A 20754-nucleotide genomic window follows, 5' to 3' on the forward strand; every position below is an offset into this window, starting at 1 on the left:
GATATCTTATCCTTTTGCTTGTATTTCATATACTTCATTCATATCCTTACACAATGTTGAAGTGATAATCCCCCTCTACCATCACCACCAATGAATTATTTATTAGTATTGCATAGCAAAATGTTATCCGAAGTAACTAAGTTGATACACAAATTGTATAAGTTATATTAGATGGAATTCTTGCTGTTTTTACTGATCCTTTGCTGAATAGTGTCTTTAAATATTGAAGTTAATATTGAAAAAAAAGTTCTATGCAAAATTTTTCCAAAACACCAAACAGGAGGTGCCTTTGAAAATCTTTTTTAATGAAATATGTAGAGATCCAAATGCTCTTAAGTACAAAAAGTCTCTCTCATAGCTTGTCTGTTCAGGAGTCTGTGACACTGTGTTACCAGGGAGGGTCTGTAAGGGGCATCCGAGGGAGTGTAACCCCAGGGTGGGTTACCTTCAGGGAGGGTAACCTTCATGGTTGAGAACCACAGTGTACCATGGTGTACCATGCAGGATCCAAACTCCTTTTGTATCTTCCAATCCCCTCCAGAGCTTGAACCAGGAACCTCTGAATCCACAGACCAGAGAACCTTTCCCATTCCAACTTTGGAAACCAAACTAACATACTAAGTTTCTGTCGGTGTGAAATTGACTATTTGGCATTCCAATAAACCTGTTTGTGTTACCTAAAATGTTGGCTGTATTAAAGTTTGCGGGTTATTCCCCCCAAAAAATACATTACCTATTAAGTTCAATTGTTGTCCCAAGATAATTATAAAGTACTAAGTTGTTCACTGATGTAGATTTTAGGTTACCTTATGTTTATAGCTGCAAGTTTAGATTCAAGTAATTCTACTTCAATACATTTCAACCTGTGCTGTTTAGCTATTTTTGACATGATCTGTTTTGTTCAGCTCTAAGATTTAAGTTTTTCTCAGAATAGCCAAAAATTACACTGGTATACATTTTAAGTTACCTGATGTTTGTAAGTTTAGATGAAAAAGGGTTCTATGTGTTAATACTAATCAGGGGACCTGTTACAATTAGATGATTTAAATTGTCATATTTTTTGCTGCTTTAACATGACCTGTTACATTTAGATGTTCTAACATTACCTGCAACATTGAATTGTTTTGGCATAACCTGTTGCATATTTTTTTGACATGAGCTATTTTGATGTAACCTGTTACATTTAGCTGTTTTAATATGACCTGATAGACTTAGCTGTTTTAACATGACCTGATACAGTTAGCTGTTTTAACATGACCTGATACACTTAGCTGTTTTAACATGACCTGATACACTTAGCTGTTTTAACATGACCTGATACAGTTAGCTGTTTTAACATGACCTGATACAGTTAGCTGTTTTAACATGACCTGATACACTTAGCTGTTTTAACATGACCTGATACACTTAGCTGTTTTAACATGACCTGATACACTGAGCTGTTTTAACATGACCTGATACACTTAGCTGTTTTAACATGACCTGATACAGTTAGCTGTTTTAACATGACCTGATACACTTAGCTGTTTTAACATGACCTGATACAGTTAGCTGTATTAACATGACCCGTTACAGTTAGCTGTTTTAACATGACCTGATACACTTAGCTGTTTTAACATGACCTGATACACTTAGCTGTTTTAACATGACCTGATACACTTAGCTGTTTTAACATGACCTGATACACTTAGCTGTTTTAACATGACCTGATACACTTAGCTGTTTTAACATGACCTGATACACTTAGCTGTTTTAACATGACCTGATACACTTAGCTGTTTTAACATGACCTGATACACTTAGCTGGTTTAGACAAGACCTGATACATTTAGCTGTTTTAACATGACCCGTTACATTTAGCTGTTTTAACATGTGCTATTACATGTAGCTGGTTTTGACATGACCAGTTACATTTAGCCATTTTCACATGTCCTGTTACATTTAGCTGTTTTGACATGACCTGTTACATTTAAAGGAACCATTTTAGTCAGGTCAGAGTGTGTGTGTGTGTATTGCTTGTAAGCATGGGAACTCAAAAAGTTCATGGTGAATTAAATTGATACATGATACACGAATCTGTCTTATTGAGTACATGACACCTATTCTGTGAAGTTCAATGGTCATTTGGGGTTAACAGAAGTCAAAGTCTGAAAACTTTGTAATTACCATAACTCCAAAAGTGCATATTTTGTTGAACTTCATACTTGGTATGTAGATCCAGCTTAGCGAGTGCAAGAACCGTACTGAAATTTGATAGAGGTCAAAGGTCACATTAGGTCAACACGTGTCAAAAGTATGTAATCCTTGTTAACATGCTACAAGCTACTATTAATCTGTGAGTTCTACCATGCTATGTTTTTCTTTTGGTAAACATAGTTTGGTCAATTTCAGCTGACTTTAGTGAACAGGCCAAAATATTAAATAGATCTCAAGGAGTCTTCAGCTATACATATATAGATTTATTGGTTTCACTGAGTGAAGTTTTCTAGTTTGACCACTTTAATCATTTTTATCACAATTGTGTATCTTATAGTTGTACTGGTCGAGATGTTACTTTAGCCCCATGTAAAGTGATTGAGCTATTCCTTTATATCCACATACAAATAAGGAATGCAGAACCTGCCAAAGTTACCCCTTCTAAATTTGATGTAATACAAAAATCCTTTTTTCTGCATCACAGAATTTTGAAACCCAGTCTGCTGCTCCCAGGTCCCAGATAGCAGAGCACATGGCCCACAGTGAGACCACACAGGCCACTTGCTATAAGGCGCAAAACACAAACAACATGGCAAGAAATGCCTCCATGACGATACGTGGCCTTTTGGACGGGGTACGATTTCACATTCTCAGTTTAAAATATTTTGATCCATAACAGCTATGAGGGTTAAGTATACGTCAAACGTTCATTTTCCAGTAGTAGAAAAATGGGATTTGTATACTGAAAAAAGATGCAGGGAGAAAAGGACAAAGGCATTACATGTCTTAGGAAGCTAAATTTTTTCGAAAATGTTTCCTTAATAAAGGAATTGAAAGAATGTAATAAAACATTTATCCGCTGGAATCTGAGGTGATGGAAGTCACACAGATGGGGTGGAAATATTAAAGGTATATGTGCTTGTGCATGTCCATTCTATCATCAGTGTACTGACCTCTAGGACACTGATTGTGGGAGCTAAATTGTTCTTTATCATTTCAACCTCCCCCCCCCCTCCCCCATCCATCCAACCCAATCTAGGATTATGATAAATAAAACTTATGTAAATTTATAGATTGTTTGTAGATTCCATTGATCATGATAGTGCAGCAGCACACCAACTTAAAATCTGAAAGACTACTGGATTCGACACCTCTTTCATGTATTCATTTCTGTTTATATCTAATGAAGTTAGTAGATTGCATCTTGAAAGCTGAAATGGTTTGTCTGCAATTACCCTTAAGTGCTTCATTAAGTTCAGACACTCTGTTATCTAGTGTGCAATCATTTAGTAATATTTCTGATTGGATGGTATGGAGTGTCTTAAACGGTTTTGTCATTTTGCCCAGTGGTGATGTACTTAATGCATTCCGTGGGAGGGTTTGTGGTCGTGCATTCCGTTGCTGAGAGTAAACAGGAATTGCTGATGGTGACAGCCTCAAGTATGCATGCATGATCAAACCTTGGATAAACACTATGGAAAGAAAGAAAAACAGATCCCCCACCCCCACCCCCCACCCCCACCCCCCCCCCCCCCCAAATATAGACATAACATTGTACACATTCATAAATTCATGTCTTTTGCAATACATATGGTCATGATATTGCATAATAATCATTACAGTAACTATTGGTGCCGAAAATTTGTCACAACATTTTTGGCTATTTAATTCTGCCAAGGCTTAATTTTGAAGCCGCTAATCTGTACTTTAATTTGTTTTGTGCTTGACGACTTCACGGTAGATAAGAGTTGAGTAAAGTAGGTGAGAGTACATTTGGATATCAGAGATCTAACATAGTTAGTGATATATCTGATGCATTGCTGACATTAAAAGTAGTGAAAATATCCTAGTTGGTTGAGGGGTAGGGGGAACTAAAACATGGGGGAAAAGGAAATATGTACTTTGACTCTATAATTGTGTTCTGGTTCAAACTGTGACTTCAGTGTATTAGTTACGTAGTAATACTTTTGGAATTATTCGCTGTCAGCAAATGTTGTCACATCAATAGCATTTGTATGTACTGTAGGCAAGCTTGGAGCAGCAACTGCAGTATGAATTGAATATACTCTACTCATCTTTTGATGATCCTTATAAAGATACTTGACCATTGATTTGAGGATTTTGTTGAAAACTCCAAAGAATTCATGATGATAGCAAATCACCTATCCAATCCATTCAACTTGGATGTTAAATATTAATCATAGTAGCTCCAATCATTTTCTCATCTTCAAACAGGGCTTTCACAGGAGCTATGATCTTACATCTGATGGACACTACCACTGTATTGTGTGTGATGCAATCCTATTCAAGTAAGTCAATTCAATAAATATATTATAGTGTTAATACTTCACTTCCTCACCCACCTGTCTCCGCACAACATTACCACTCTGGTTTCATTACCACTCTGGAAACTAGAGTGAAATGGTAACCTTTGTAGCACTGTACACCCTTCATGACTGGAGGTGTTGTACATGGCTCGTCTACATGGCTTGTGTATTCCTATCTAGTAATTTTCTTTCATACTCTTTTTTTTGACAGAACCACCTATGGTGTCCACCATGGAACAGCTCCCCTTGAGACCTCCAGAAGACTTAAACTTGGAAGAGACTTGGGAAGATGACGAAACATCAGACAGATACAATAAATTGGAATCCCAAGCCCCTGTAGCAGATTCAGATCCCTTTTCTAGTCTCATTATGGACATGAAAGCCTCCATCTCATCTCCGAGTAAAGTACGGTCTAACTCGGACCAAATCAGGAAAGGCTTACCAGATGATAACCTCCTGAAGGCAGAAGAAGACAGAAAAGTTCGTTCCAATTCTGGAAGCGACATGCCGAACGCTTCATCAATCCAAAATGACAAGCTGATGGAAGTTTCCTCCAAAGGGATTAGAAATAGGACTAAAGTTGAAAAAGAATTGGAAAGTGATTCGATCCAGCTACCAGATTGTCCTGCCGGTCTCGAACTTTCAGGATCACAAACTTTTTGAGCCACCGATGTTGCAGCTTCTTAAAAGATATATGTATATAAATATTATATATATATATATATATATATATATATATATACATATATATATATGTAAGCTTTTCTACATTTTTTTTGTATGACCATGTGTGTAAATATTGAAGCACTAAGGATATGCATTTTTTTCCCCTGGAAATAGCCAGAGATAAAATGGAGAATACTGTTATGAAAGCTGTACTTAAAACATTGGAAAAACTGCTTTCCTAAATTTTAAGGAACATTTTGGCAGGATTTTTTTCTGGAGAAATCTATCTATATTTCATGCATAGTCATGAATACTCCTGCAATACCATAAGACCATCTCTGCCCTGCACCTAAAAATACAGGTGTTTTTTTTCCTCTCTTGCATGTTTTCAAAAGTGCTCTTCTCAAGGGTATCGGTTGAAAATTTTCTCAGATTTACAGATGGAAATTATGAAAGGTTTATCGTTAAGGATGGTCATGTGATGATGCTAAAAGATAATCTAATGCATAAACAGTCTGTATATTCAGAAGAGAGGAATTTATAACTTCCTATGCCAGGAATCTTCGATTGATTCTTATCCAAAATGCAAAAAGGAATCGAGGTGTGTATGTATGCAGGTAAACGTATGTATATGTGATGTTCCAACTTGTAAACTGGATGACTCACCAAGCATATCTTGCATGAATTTTATGAAAATTAGGATGTAAATTTACAGCACTGAAAAATTCTTTGGCTGCTCCAGTTATTGAGCGGAGTCAAAGGTCAGTTGAGGTCATCAGCGGCCAAAATACAAAAACCTCGTAGTCGAGTTTAGTGAACATCTGTAGCATCAGTAAAATGCCATAGTAAGTTAGGTGGTAGGTCCCCCTCACTGAGCATTACACTTTGAGCAGTTCTGTTAAGAGGTCAAATGTAAATTGGAGTCATCAGCTGCCAAAAGCCTGAAATCCTTGTGGACATTGCTTTAAAATCAAAGCTGTGATTATCCTCATGCTCAGAAATGTACAAGAACTGAATGTTCTATGAAGAGGTCAAAGGTCACTTAGGGTCAAATTCTGACCACCTTCATAACTCCAAAAGTTAAGGTCGGATGAATCGCACACCTGGTATGACGGTGCCCCCACTGTGAGTTCTCCATTGCAATCATTTCCTTTTGGTGAACATAATTTGGTCAACTTCAGTTTTAGTTTGTGAAGTGGCTCAAATTACAGATAGGTCTGAAGTAACCTTGAACAATGCATAAACAGTCAATCAGGTAAATGATATCTGCTTCAGAAGTGATAATCATGTGTTGGATGATCTTAAAACACACCTCAAGTGATCCCTGGCAGTTGTCACTAGTTGAGCCTCAAGGGGGTTAACAGGCTGTCTGAAAAGTTGCCTTCTTCTGTGTAGTCTATATATAGTAGATGGCTTTTGTATTAAAAATATTTTAGTGTATTGAAGGGGTAGGTTGGTGGCAGAGCTGATTTGCTAGCTCAAAATGGTATGTCCATATGCTCATACATATTCAACATCTATGGGTCTATATTTCACATAAAAGGAAGACTGTTCTTTCTGGATTTAAACCATTTTTGGCCATAAAACGTATGTACTGTAAAAACTTTATCAGTGACTGAATAGGTTGATGTCCAAAGAGTGAGTTAGTACATGTTTTGTGGTCTAGGGAGCTTGAATTGTCTGATCATTTCTGGTTCACACTTAATTCTTGAACAAATGTTAACTCACTTGACTCTACATCAGTCAGATAGTCAAGTGGGATTTTGTGCAAATTATATGGCAAGAAAATCACAATTCTTTGCCCCCTAGCTGCCTAGAGAATGCTAAAACTCCTGTCTTTGGGGGGGGAGGGGTAGATATAGATGCAATATTTCGTTGGCACTAAGTGGATATAGTTTATTTGCAAGTTTTGGTTATTTTTTTTACTTGTAAGCTGCAAAAGAAAATCGGCGGTGAGTTTATTTTTTTACTTGTGCTTTCACTGGAAGAATAAAAAAGAAGAGCATGAGTTGAAATTGAACCAGGGACTTTGTGATGCTTATTTTGTTTGTCTACCACTAGACCATTAGGTGAAATGCTACTGGTGGATGCATTTCAAATATTTGAAGATCCAGTTGTTGGGACTTAGGTGTTTTTAAAATATATTCCCCTCCACTGAACCTTGTCAGGAATAGCGGACACCTCTCCGCTGAACCTTGTCAGGGAGAGGGGTAGTGGCCAACTCGGGTTCCGCTTGGGAACCTTGTCAGATAGAGGGAGGCCACGTAAATCGCATGCCGTTTGGGAACCTTGTCGTGGGGGGAGGGGTGGCGGCGAACTCCTTTTACAGAGCTCACTCACTCACCCACCCGGGGCTCGAACCAAGCTGCTCAGTATCATCGCAGACGGAACAACCCATTACACCATTTTGGTTCCCAATGGAATAATCTTCGTTTCTTACCTTTATACTTCCACATGCTCCAAAGAACAGAAAATAAAAAGGCTCTGGTTGGGTCTTGAACTCATGACAGTGTGTTTGTCTAAATCTCCCAGTCCAGAGCACTAACCACTGCGCCACAGCAACTGTTGAGAAATAATGCTCGTTTCTAATATTTAAGGTTCATAATGGAAGGAAATAGGTATAAGAAAAGTAAAAGGAAAACTACCTTAACTGGGATTCGAACCCTAGACAAGGAGTTAGTCTTGCTCTCCAGGTACAGGCACTACCAACTGCGCCACTGTAACTGTTGAGAAATAGAGCTCGTTTCTAATATTTGAACTTCAGAATGGAAGGAAAGAGGTATAAGAATAGTAAAAGAAAAACTGCCTCCACTGGGATTCGAACCCTAGACATTGAGTTTGTCTTGCATTCCAGGTACAGGCACTACCCACTGCGCCACAGCAACTGTTGAGAAATAATGCTCGTTTCTAATATTTGTACTTCAGAATGGAAGGAGGAAATCGCAAAAGATCAAAATGCGTCGAGCGCCCTCTCGCGGTCTCGTTTTTGGTCAGTTTTCAACTTCACAGGAACAATAGGAGACCGAAAAACTTTTTGGACGAACAAAGGTTTTGAAATCTTTTGTTCCCCCTAAAAGTTTTTCCGTTTCCTATTGTTCCTCTGAAGTTGAAAACTGACCAAAAACGAGGCCACAAGAGGGCGCTCGACGCATTTTGCCAGTGATACGTGAATTCAAAGCAGTCAAATCAAACCTTTGCTTGTCATCTTGAATTTTTCTTGGTGTATAAGGTTCTAATTCTTGACAAAATTGTTCTACTGAAAGTTGGGGAGCAAAGGGTGGGGGCCCCGGGGTGGGCTGTATTGTATTATGCATTACAAAACACGTTACAGAATATTTCAATAGGTTTAAAAGGTGTAGTAGACCTGTTTTAGTTACAAGGCCTTTCAAAAGGCAAAACGATATTTGAGAAATATCATCTAGCTTTCATATCGACTGCAATATCCTGTCTTGTCAAAACAATTTTTTTTCCGCCCCAAACTAGTCTGTCAGATTATTCATAACATCCTGATGTGTGGGGATGTTAAGCAAGGTCATCTTCCAGTTCCATTCGTAAGGACCAGACAAGTTCTCAAATCGCTCTGTTTTTTCTTCTACACACTAGAAATGAGAGAGAGAGACAGACAAGAAATAAATACGGAAAGAAAAGGAATTTCAGGACTGCCTGTTTTATTTTTCCACTTCTTTTGGGACACGATATTGCAACATGTAATTAAGCAAAAGTGCATCGCATAAAAAAAGCAGTTGCCATGGAGACAATGAGTACACAATAGAAACCAGTGGTTCCTGCAATTATTGAAGTGCATTGAAAATTGTACAGAGCTTCGTGTACAGTGATAGAAACGCTTTACCCTTTCTGCAAAAAACCCGTGACGAGACGTCGCGATGTCGGAGCGTCCCCTCCCATGTTGTACCTCGGTAGAGGTTACTTACGACAAGAACTTCCCTTGTTATTTTTTAATTTCTAAATATATGAATAAGAAATGTGTAATTTATTTCTCAGTGAGCAAAACTCGATCTGTAAATTGCCAGACATTTGAAAGAAATAGTCGGCAGACTTACTATTTCGTTATGAAAAGAAAGTATGAAAATAAAATGTATGATGCTTTCACCTAAATATTACCATAGCTTCGACTTTGAGGAAGGAGGTTTTTTTTAATTAAGTATAGAGCTTTTGCAAAGTACAAAAAGGTGACATTCTAAGAGAACATTTAAGGTTAAATTTAATAAAAGTACTCCTGACCAACAGTAAGTTAATGGGTTACCATATTGCTTGAAAAGTGGCAAGACTGGATTCCGTAGGAGGGGTGCATTCTGGGGGGGGGGGGAGAATGTTTGGATTTTTGAAGAGGGGTGCAAGCCAAAGTTTGGCAAACTTTATACATCATTTTCATACTGCACAAAATACCAATTCTTATAGTATTTTTACTAGAATTATTCTAGACAAAGGGTATTTAATAAGTATGATTTCGTCAAAAATGATTAACTATCAAATTTAACTCACCCCATTTCTGTATTGTAATGTTTTGTTTTTTTGCACACTTTATCATTTTGCATTTCATCGAAACAGTGATATTTTTTAACTCCACAAAGACCGTAAGAAAATTTGGAAAATTTAGCGGGAGGATATATTTCGTTGCAAAACGAGACAATCATGATGATTAATTGGGATGTATGGTAACCCATTAAATAAAGCACTGCTCTGGAAAATTTCCAATTTTCCCATTCAGAAAAAAAAGTACATTTAGATGTTTTTTATTATCCTCAAAGAGTTTTGCTTTGTTAAATTAGATCTTTCTCAATAACGTATAAGATCCATGAATGAAATGTAGCAATATCGTGTTTCTGTTCTGGAATGTTTACATATACAAACACAACTAGTTGCTTGAATAACAGACCACATGTGCTCAAAAATGGCAGAAAAGGACGAGTCTCCATGGTGACGGCATTTCACAATTCGTACATTTGATGGAGATGCACAATTTAAGTTCTTACACAGAAGGATGACTTTGGGTCAAAAATTCATTTTGATATTTTTATAGACTGTTAAAAAAACACAACCCCCCCCCCCAAAAAAAAAGAGATATAAAAACACTGGTTTCAGTCCAGGTTTTTTGTTCTATTCCATTTGAGTTTTTGAGGAATGACCCATTAAAACAACTGAAGTTCATCAGTTAATGTGACTCACAGACTATTAGGTCAGTGCCTCGGATGTAACACAACACTCAACGGGAAAAACATGACTTTCTATGACCTAACATAAACATGACTTTCTACTGCATTAAAGATCTGTCAAGGACATACAGTGTTGAACATCAATCAAGGATGGTCTGTTATTTATGTTAAGTTTAAAGAACATGTTTTGATTGAAATTATTAGAAAGTATAGAAAATTGGATTAATAGTAACAGTTAGACCTGCACTGAGGAGAATACCAGAGCTAGAATTTTTTGAAGTGGAATAATTTAAAACTGTGACCAGAACATGAATAAAAACTTGATACCCTTTTTCCCTTTTTTTTCTTGGACTACGATGTACCAAGTCTAAAATTCTGCCTAAAGTCATCTCTTGAGGGTCACTCTTCTATTTATCTCCTACATAAATAGTTTTAAGCCATGAAATTAAAGGAAAATATTGTCTTTAGCATTGGAAAATATGAGACAATAATTTTAAAGTTTGTAATAAATGGGAAAGAAAGGACCATGGAGAAGTCTGCTGCATAATATGGAATGTTTTGTTAACAAAGGTTTTTCATATTAATAACAGATGACCAAGAGAATACAAAACAACATTTCACCAAACTATATAAATATCTGATTAATGGGTTGGGAGAAAATGACTTTGAAAACTTACCACAAGCCCAACAAACTTTTTAACAGTACAAACATGGTTGTGACGTCAAAGAATCGGTTTGTCCAGACAGTCAAATTATTTCTAGGGCCTCTACTGCTGGATCCAGCTCCCAAAAGACCCTTCCTAGCAATATTTAATGTAGTGTCAGTACATACGTAGCATTGTGACTTACAAGGGAAGTTCACAGAAGTCAAGAAAAGTGTGATTTACTAAATGAAGAGAATTATCTGTACTAAAAGCCAGTATTGAAGTAATCAATACATTGAGTGGCTCAATCACCTTCAGTTATCTTCAAGTTAATTTACTCCTGATCTGTCAAGAAGCCAACTTTTGGCATAAAGAGTAGATCAAAACATTTAACAATAACACCTTTATTCTGTGTAAGGAATTTGGAATGGCAAAATCTTCTTTGGGGGTGTTTTGAAGTCTTATGTCAACACCTGTACGTTTAGCAAATCGGCATATGTACAGTGTCTCTATGGGGTATGTGGTCCACATGTGGTCCACCTTGATTGAACGTATGGTTACACAATGAATGTGACATCACAACCATACTCGTAACCATGTTGTGCTAAGTTTCCAATGTCTTTTTCTTTTAACCTGTAAATCAGATAGGATATGCTTTGGTGAAGTGTTTGTATTTTCCAAGTTATCTATTACTAATATGAAAATAAAACCCTGAACTATTCTTTACAAGGTTTATTGAAAAACTCATTCATCAAATGTATTTGAGAGTAAACTTATTGTAAAACAAATGACATCAGCTCTCAAAAAAGCTGAGAAAATTCTTAATCCTGCTTGTGAGACATCAAATTTTAAAAATCACTTCTGAGGTGATGAGAATTTATGTAGGGTATAACACAATAAATGCTGGGTCATTTTATGTCAAAATCATAGATGGCTGTTGCTGGACCCTCTCCCAAAATCACCACAACCATGCATGAAACAAGCATAAAATAACACGTGGAATAGCAAAAAAACAAATCCCAAACTTTGAGGATTTTTCATTTACAAATACGGCAAAATACCCTCCTGAAATTTTGTGTACAAACAGGGTGTTACTATATCTCTTATAGAAAAAACAATCAGATTTTTTCAATTTGACACGTTTGGAGTTATTGGTGCCGACAAATTTCGAGAGGTCGAACTACAACATACTCAATAACTTGGTGATTTGACATGGAATGACCCTGCTACCAGTGGGAAATCCCTGTTTTCCCCTTACTGTTATTATATTTCCAGAAAAATGAAAGTTGATAAATTTTTAAATAAAGTTTCAAGTACTCACATATCAGATCTGATAAATAAGGGACGATATTTGCAATAATTAGTTCATTGCTCAAATAACCCCCCCCCCCCCAAAAAAAAAAGAAAGAAAGGGAACACACTAAAAATTGAAGACAGAATAATTCAAGTTTAGACTTGCTTAAGTCCTCTCCTTGCATCTGAAGAAGTCAAGGACTCTTGGGTTCATTTTCATTTAGCAGTAGACATCATACAGATAGTTTAGGGAACACTTAAAAGTTTTGATATCTCGCACTCAGATAAAGAGTTTGCTTTGCTGATTAGGGTAGCTGTTCATCATTGTATCCTTAGAATAATCCAGTGATATTGGTAAAATGTACATCTCTTTTACTGCAAAAACAAAGTACAAAATTAAATAATAAAAATATTAGAAATAATATCAATGAGAAATATATACAAAACAAGCACTCAAATCAAATCAAGGTGGAATTCGTGGAAGGAATGTATTATTGCACCGGTGAAAGGGAAGAAACTTTCTTTGAAATGTTTTTACATGTTCTAAATAATTTAAGAGGTTAATGAGCACACCAAGTCGTCTCCAATGTTCATACGCCATTTACAAGTTTGTGATAACTTGTTTTTTGTTGGTAGCCTCTCGGCTACACGGTGACTTCCAATAGATTTCTCGGTCCGGGTAATAGAATTCTGTCGGTACAGGGGCAGGTCTTATAGCTGGTGGGGGTTGTCTGAAGCAGATGTTACCGGGTCCATTTTTGGGTTTGGTATCTTCTGGTGGAGTCGGAACCCTTTTGAAGAGATTGTTGGCTTTCTCTGTTTGTGAGAGCGGCTTCAAAAGTGGCTTATGGAGTGGACTTCTCTCCTTGTGGTATAATCTAAACAGGAATGAGAAAACAGATTCTGTGAACTAGCTAAAGAGGTACTTAGGGGGCAAAATTCACCAAAAGTATTAAGGGAGGACCATCATAAAAAATGAAGCATAAATATTGACTATAAACAGATATTGGCGATGACCAAAAAAGGCACCAGGCGTCCAGGAACAGTGCTAGCCCCTTCCAATGCCCAAACTATATGAACTATTTTAATGGAAGTATACATCTGGTATCAATTCTGCAAGAGATGACATAACAGTGCTGTCACTCTTCAGTTAGAAACACTTGAAAAGGGTAAAGTGTTGTACATCTATCAAACTTTAGCTATTAGATACCATCTCTCATCATCCCTTGAAAAGAGTATAGTGTAGTAAATGTATAAAGTCATACCTAATTAAGAGTATAGTGTAGTAAATGTATAAAGTCATACCTAATTAAGGGTATAGTGTAGTAAATGTATAAAGTCATACCTAATTAAGGGTATAGTGTAGTAAATGTATAAAGTCATACCTAATTAAGGGTATAGTGTAGTAAATGTATAAAGTCATACCTAATTAAGGGTATAGTGTAGTAAATGTATAAAGTCATACCTAATTAAGGGTATAGTGTAGTAAATGTATAAAGTCATACCTAATTAAGGGTATAGTGTAGTAAATGCATAAAGTCATACCTAATTAAGGGTATAGTGTAGTAAATGCATAAAGTCATATCTAATTAAGGGTATAGTGTAGTAAATGTATAAAGTCATACCTAATTAAGGGTATAGTGTAGTAAATGTATAAAGTCATATCTAATTAAGGGTATAGTGTAGTAAATGTATAAAGTCATACCTAATTAAGGGTATAGTGTAGTAAATGTATAAAGTCATACCTAATTAAGGGTATAGTGTAGTAAATGTACCTAATTGAGTCACAATTACTAGAAACCAACTCCCACAATCACTTGACAAGGGTAAAGTGTAGAAAATACATCAAGTCACAGCTAGTAGTACCTGCTACCATCTCCCAAAATCACTTGAAAAGTGTAAAGTGTAGTAAAATACCTGAAGTCATGTCCCTTGAGGTTAATGAATTCTTGGTGCTCCATATTTTTGATGGCAATCCTGTTTGCATCCACGAGTAGACTTCTGTTGTCGTACGCCCCCGGAACGAACCCATGATGCTTCTCCTTGTACTCAGTCTCTTCCAGGTACTCCGGTAGGGCGCCCTCTTCCCTCGCGATTCTGTCCACATTTGGGTTTTGAACGACTCCCAGGGCTGGGATCCGCTGGAAGTTAGCCTGCCTGAGTGCCACGGTCTGGGGTTGGTCTTTCAGGAGGTCGTTGAGCCGATCCAGCTGATTGCTGGAATGAAATCCTTTCTCCAGCAGCTCTGTTCCGGAGGTCAGTCGATGGTGATGCATCTCTGTGTCGTCCACCACCAGCTTGGTCAGCCATTCTCTGTCATCCTCATCTCTGGCCGCCCGTCTCTCGGCCCTCAGAGTCTCACCCGCGGCATGTATCGTTATCGGTGGGATCGGGGCAAACCCTTTCGGGGGAGGACGTCGCCAGAGATTCATGTCGAGTTTGCGGTCAGGCCAAGAGAATCTCTCGCGCTCTTCCAAAGTTGGTTTCAGGGTGTTGGCATGAAGTGTGTTCTCTTCCCAATGCTGTGAATCAAAATTAGCAAAGTGGTTTTTAAATAAAAAACAATTCCAGGACTTGTGTATGTTCTTAGTGCAAAGATATAAACACTATGCAAAATATTATCTCAAGTATGACTCATTACTACCAAGTCACATAACATAACTGGAATCTTTTCAAATGCTGACTTCCGTGACAGAGAAGAGTCTCCATAAACCAACAACCCTGAGCAAATTTGTTCTAGTTTTTTAAGCTCAGATTCACGATTAGCTCACCATCTGCACTTCAATCATTTGTCCTTGACAAACGTAATCCTTTATTCTATTTAAAGACGTTTTGAACAACATTAGATTGTACAGTGAGCCCTGGAATTATCTCCTCACTGACAACTGCCACCGATTAGAAATCTTCCGGCATTTGTCTGAATAAAACACACCTTATTTAATGTACAGGCTTATGGGAGCAGCTCAATAACATTTGCTGCGGTTAATAAGTGCTGTAAAACAGGGCTTATGTCAAGTACGGCAATCCTGCCAGGTATCTTAACCGATGATAGTTAACCGACTTACCATATGGTTAAGTTCTTAATGTCTACTGGTTGACCTAAAAAACAGACTATTAAATATTAAGACATTGGTAAGGGTAGGAAGACAAGCAATAAACATAAACTGGAAGCTTTAAAACTACAACAAGGGGAAGCCTAAACACTGGGAGGCTGCTCCAGACGTGGTTACCACACCCTCCCAGGATGAGAACTATGCTAAGAAGAAAGAAAATGAAAAAAGAAAAAACCCTTCCTAGTGACTGTGCTGTTCCCAAGAAGAGAACTCACCAGCCCTCTAGCCATCGGGTTCCTAAACAGGGGTGCCCCTCCCTCTGCCAGAGCCTCCTCCCAGTTAAAAAATATAGAATATCTTGGGTGGATTTATATTATTTTTGGTGTAGGTTTTATAAATTATGTACTTAAGAAGGAGATTTTGAATGAGGGGGTCAAGGAGAAGGGCGTTTTTCAAATATTTTTGGTTTGAAACAATCAGTTGATCAGAGAGAGGGATTGTGTTTGGCTGCTTCCAGCAGCTTTTTGGTAGCAAAATAACTAGGGATGTTCAGGTAAATTCTAAGGGCTTTATGAATAATATTAAATTTGAATCTTAAAACAGCTTTGTAGGCAGATACTGCCATAGTTAATAATTGGTTTAATTTTGAGTTATATATTTGTAAAAGAATGAGGGAGACAATTAAGATTACTTAAGACTTTAAGTGTATTTAAGATCCTCCAGGCTGTCCCGGTAGTAACATTAATGTGTTTCTTTAAATTAAGTTTACTGTCACAGGTAATTTCCAGGATAACAGCCTCTTTGCTGGGGGTAATGTTGGTGCTAGAAACTTTGATGTTCTAGTCCTCAGTCAAGTCATGAGAGTAAGGATACTTAAAGATTACAAACTTTAAATTTATCTGGGTTATTTTTACTCTCCATTTACTACACCAGGTGCTGATGCAGTCAGTGAATTTTGTAACGCAACTAACGCAAAAAGAAATTCTGTTACTACTGTGCCAAATAGTGAGGTTGTCTGCGAATTGACTGCTATGTGTAAAATTGTAAGGGAGGTCATTGACATAAATACTGTATAAAGGGGATTTAGAACCAAGCCCTGAGCAGTACTAGCTTTGAGCTCAAAGGAATTGAATTGAGTTTTCATTGAACAGCCATGGAAGAAAGAAGTCTAATTGTCCGATTGGGAAGATTATTGTTTAGAAGTTTGTGTGAGAGACCATTATGCCCAGTTTGGTCAAAGGCCTTTTCACAATCAAGTAACAGATCGGTCATTTGGTGTTTGTTTTGGAAGCCGATTTCCATACTTTCTGTAACTCTAAAGATGGGACTTAAAGTTGACTTATTGGACCTAAAACCAGCCTGATAAGGAGAAAAATTATTTGTATTTTCGAGTATAAGTCTAATAAGACTGATTGAGGATTTTTACAAAGATCTTTCCCAAGACTGGAAGTAGACTAATTTGTCTATATATTCCCATACAAAGAAGTCCTGCATAAAATGCATCATGGAATCCTGCATGCATATGAAGGATTGTTGTATGTTTGGAAGGAATCCTGTTCCATATACAGGAATCCTATAGGATTCCTGCATGATTCCTGCAGGACTTTTTTGTATGGGTTTATATGGATTTGAATGGGATTTGTTTAGTTTTGGAAGGAGAATAGCTGTAGCTCTTTTTCCATCGGGAGAGAGATATCCTACTTTAGTGAGGATATTGGAAAGTTTAATGAAAGTAATGGTAAAACTAACAGGACAAGTTTTAAGTATAAGATAGCTAATGCCGCTATGACCAGGAGAGGTACTATTAATTGTGTTACAAATGCTAGGTTTCAATCAGTAGTAGTAATAGGGGTGGCACTTTCATTCTCTTGAAGAGGAACATGTCGTTAAAACTGGAAAATGAAATAGTTTGGGATTAGAGTTGATAAAATTATCTATATAGTTTTTGAAGGCATTATCCTAGTTTGGGCCAGTGGGGTTGCCAAAAATAATAGTAAACCTTACTTATTAGTCTTTTGACAAAATTTGGCTTATCTCCCTGATCAATAAGTACTATTTTGACTTCACTATCAGTGACACTGGGATTGATACCACAGACAACAGTACAAGAGTAGTATTTTGGAGGCAACTGTTTTGCCAGTTTTGGAGATGGTCTACCAAGTGTAGTGTCTTGTGGCCAAGGTTTCAGTAAAGAAATGGTTGATTCTGAATATCCTGGAGGAATTTCTATATTTGAGTTTTTTAGGGTTCTGATTGAGGCTATTAGGGTGTTAGGTTTGGCTTTCTTAATGAGTTTGGCCTAGGCGATGGGGTTTTTGAGTAATTTCAGCCAGGATTCCAGAAACTAAAGCTTTATCTTCTGGTTTGGTTTAAGATGTTAGCTTGGCTGGAGAGTCACCATAATCATCAGTCCTGCATTGTTACCTAGTAACAGTTTGCTAATTAGATAAGCCTGGGTCAGAGAACGAGGCAGGTAAAGGGATGATTAAGCTTAGTGAAACTCTGCCAAAGTAGGCTGAGAAAAGAAGAAACATCTTCCACACTGAATATTAGCCTGCCTTACCATAATGAGAAAGAAGAGATTGAGAGGTTATCCCCAAAAAAAGCATTTTCAAATGCTATACCTTTACTATACAAAAGGTATAGCTATACCTTATACTATATCAAAGGTATAGCGTTTAAAAACACTTTGCGTTTGTCCCATTGAACTGACACCAGAGAAGAAAAAAAAATCGTTTGAAAAAGAGCACTTTCTGTGGCACCAATCCGTGGAAGAAGTTGGCACGCACTATGGTGTTAAAGCATGTCCATGAAGCTATCACCTTAGACAAGTTAATTAACAATAACATGCAACCATGACAACCAGAGAAGCAGCTGGTTAAAGGCTTAAAAACAAATGCTGACATATTTACAGCTTCATACACCAGTTTAGAGCAGTCTTAAATTTCCTAAAAAGTTTATTTTTGCCACATTTTTAGTTCTTGTCTTTTAAAAACAATCATATTATTGTCGCAATCACCATTAAAACACTGAACAAGTCTGCTGGCAGGATAATATATTTCATTGCAAAAGTGAGACAACCCTTTTAAAACAGGATGTATGGTAACTCTAACCACTTCCCTATCATGTTTGGCCGTGCATGAGCTCAGTCCATTACATTTCAGTCAATAAATCTATGATTAACCACAAAATCTCAAGAAATATTTCCAACCTAACCCAACTTGCAAAAACTGTGTGTTAGCAATGGTGATTCCCCCCCCCCCCCCCAAAACAAAGACAAACATTTAAATTCAATTTTTAACAGATTTTGAAATTACTCTATTATTAAAAAAAAAGAAAATTATCTCATGTTTTTCCAATAAGTTGACTATATATAGGAATTCCATTCTGTCACGTTTCCCATATTTGTCCTTGGCGGAGATTACCAGCATTCCTTTCACAGGATATCATTACCATACATGTAATGTCATTGTCTTCTCCAAGGACGACCACAAAATTTACCCAAATTTACCAACGGTTTCCTGATTTTTCTCATTTTCATAAAAAGTGTTTACAGATGCAATACTACTGGAACAAATGGCAAACAGATGAACAGAATTTTTTTTTCAGAAACAAAAAATTAAAGTTAATATATATTTTGTGACTTTATTAGCTCTTGTATGAAGCAGGGGAAAGACCCTCACTACTAACTAATTTCACATCCAAAATTTCGACTTAATCTTTCAGGGCTTTCTATGTATTCTTTATAAGAAACTCAAACAAAACTCATTGATAAAGGGAATGCAACGGTTGCTCAATCTTTGAATAAGTAATGAATCACAACAATTCTTTATCATAATCACAATAAATCATAACAGTAGATGGTTGTCTTTGAAAACCATATTCACTTCTTGTTATAATCAGTCAAAATCCCTAAAGCTATGTTCATCCAAAAGTCTCAAAGAACAACAGTTATTTGCACCAGTTTATGACGATAAATACTTCAGCCCTTATTCTTATATGCAAAGTAGGCTAGGCTAAGAACCTCTGCTGTTAAATTGTGGTATGTTTAGTGTTCATGTTTTTTTTTTTTTAATTTGTTTTCTTAAATTCCCTTCTCAAGATTTCAAGCATCTGTTTGAAGAATTCATTTAAAGAATGAACAAACTAGTTTCGTGTAATTAACTCAACAACAGGAATGAGAAATTATCATCAACTTTGAGTGAATAAATTCTTATCTGACATAGATTATACTGAACCCTAATTCCTTACTACATAGATTATGCTGAAAATCTACATAGCCAGTTGAAGAAGAGTAAATTGATATTAAATCCTAATTAGACATATCAATCGTAATTGCATTCATCCTATTGTTAAAATAAATTACCAAAATTACTTAAAATCTGAAAAGTTTGTTATCTCTGTAACAAACAAACAATGGACACCATTTTCACCAAATCAGAAATTTTGTGTCCATTATTAAAGTAAAAATAACAATTTAACTTTGATCCAATTCTCCCATGCTACACAACCCCTCCCCCAACACCAACCTACACCCCTTCTCCCAAACCACCTCCCCTCCCTCATGACATACCTCCTCAAGTTCATCAATCCTGGCTTGATCTGGTTTCCTGGGATGTACGTTACTCTTGGTAGCTGTCTCTACTCCTGGATACACAAACCCGTCTCCGGTTTGCCATGCGGAGACAGATTCCTCCACTTCCTGTTTTTGGAGAGCCTCTAAGTTGACCGGAACGACGGCTGCCGAGTTATATGACGAGCAGTAGGTGAACCTTTTGTCTGGCTCCTGCAAGTTGTACAAAAAATTAAAGTAATGTCAAAACAAAAAGCTGAATGTAAAGTTAATATTTCTGACTTTGGTAATGTTGGTTTGTGATTTACTAATAATGTTATACAACCATTACCACTACTTGCCCCCCCCCCCCAAAAAAAAAATAACCGTTTTCCACCCAATATCTACTTTGATGTTCCTTTGCTCTTTGCCTTTGCCACTGCTGTCAGATAATCTAGTTAACCCCAAAGTAAATATATGCAAAAGCCAAGCATTGAACTTTACTTTATATGTAATAGAGCAAGCATTGAACTCTAAATGTAATAGACCTCCTTGGGGTCTTCCTCACCTGTCATGTTACCTGTCAGCAATTTTTCAACCAAAACAATAAAAAAAAACTAAATAATTTGAGGTTATTTCAGTCATTAAGTTATAGGGCAGTTTAACTCCCCCCCCCTCAATGCCCCCAATAAAAATGATGGGAGTCTCTTGACACCTCAGTTCTAATGCCATGGGGCACAACCAATATTTCGTTTAACCTTTATATGAACCTTTCAATTTTTGTGTGGTTGTTTTTTACAATTATGGCTTTTAAAGTGATTTAGTTTTGAAAGGCAACATTTAGTGTCA

General features: G+C 36.9%; 1 protein-coding gene across 1 annotated transcript in view; it reads right to left on the bottom strand.

The window, feature by feature from the left end:
- Positions 1-9712: 9712 nt before the first annotated feature.
- Positions 9713-20754, bottom strand: part of LOC139962137 (uncharacterized) — a 36225-nt gene continuing 25183 nt past the window's right edge. The window contains exons 18-20 of the mRNA XM_071962062.1: positions 19927-20139; positions 14218-14822; positions 9713-13178 (exon numbers count right to left, since the gene is read on the bottom strand). Coding sequence (XP_071818163.1) covers positions 12902-13178; positions 14218-14822; positions 19927-20139 — 1095 coding nt within the window. The 3' untranslated portion in view covers positions 9713-12901. The remainder of the gene's footprint in view (positions 13179-14217; positions 14823-19926; positions 20140-20754) is intronic.

Source organism: Apostichopus japonicus, chromosome 20 (assembly GCF_037975245.1).
Source record: "Apostichopus japonicus isolate 1M-3 chromosome 20, ASM3797524v1, whole genome shotgun sequence".
Taxonomy (NCBI): domain Eukaryota; kingdom Metazoa; phylum Echinodermata; class Holothuroidea; order Aspidochirotida; family Stichopodidae; genus Apostichopus; species Apostichopus japonicus.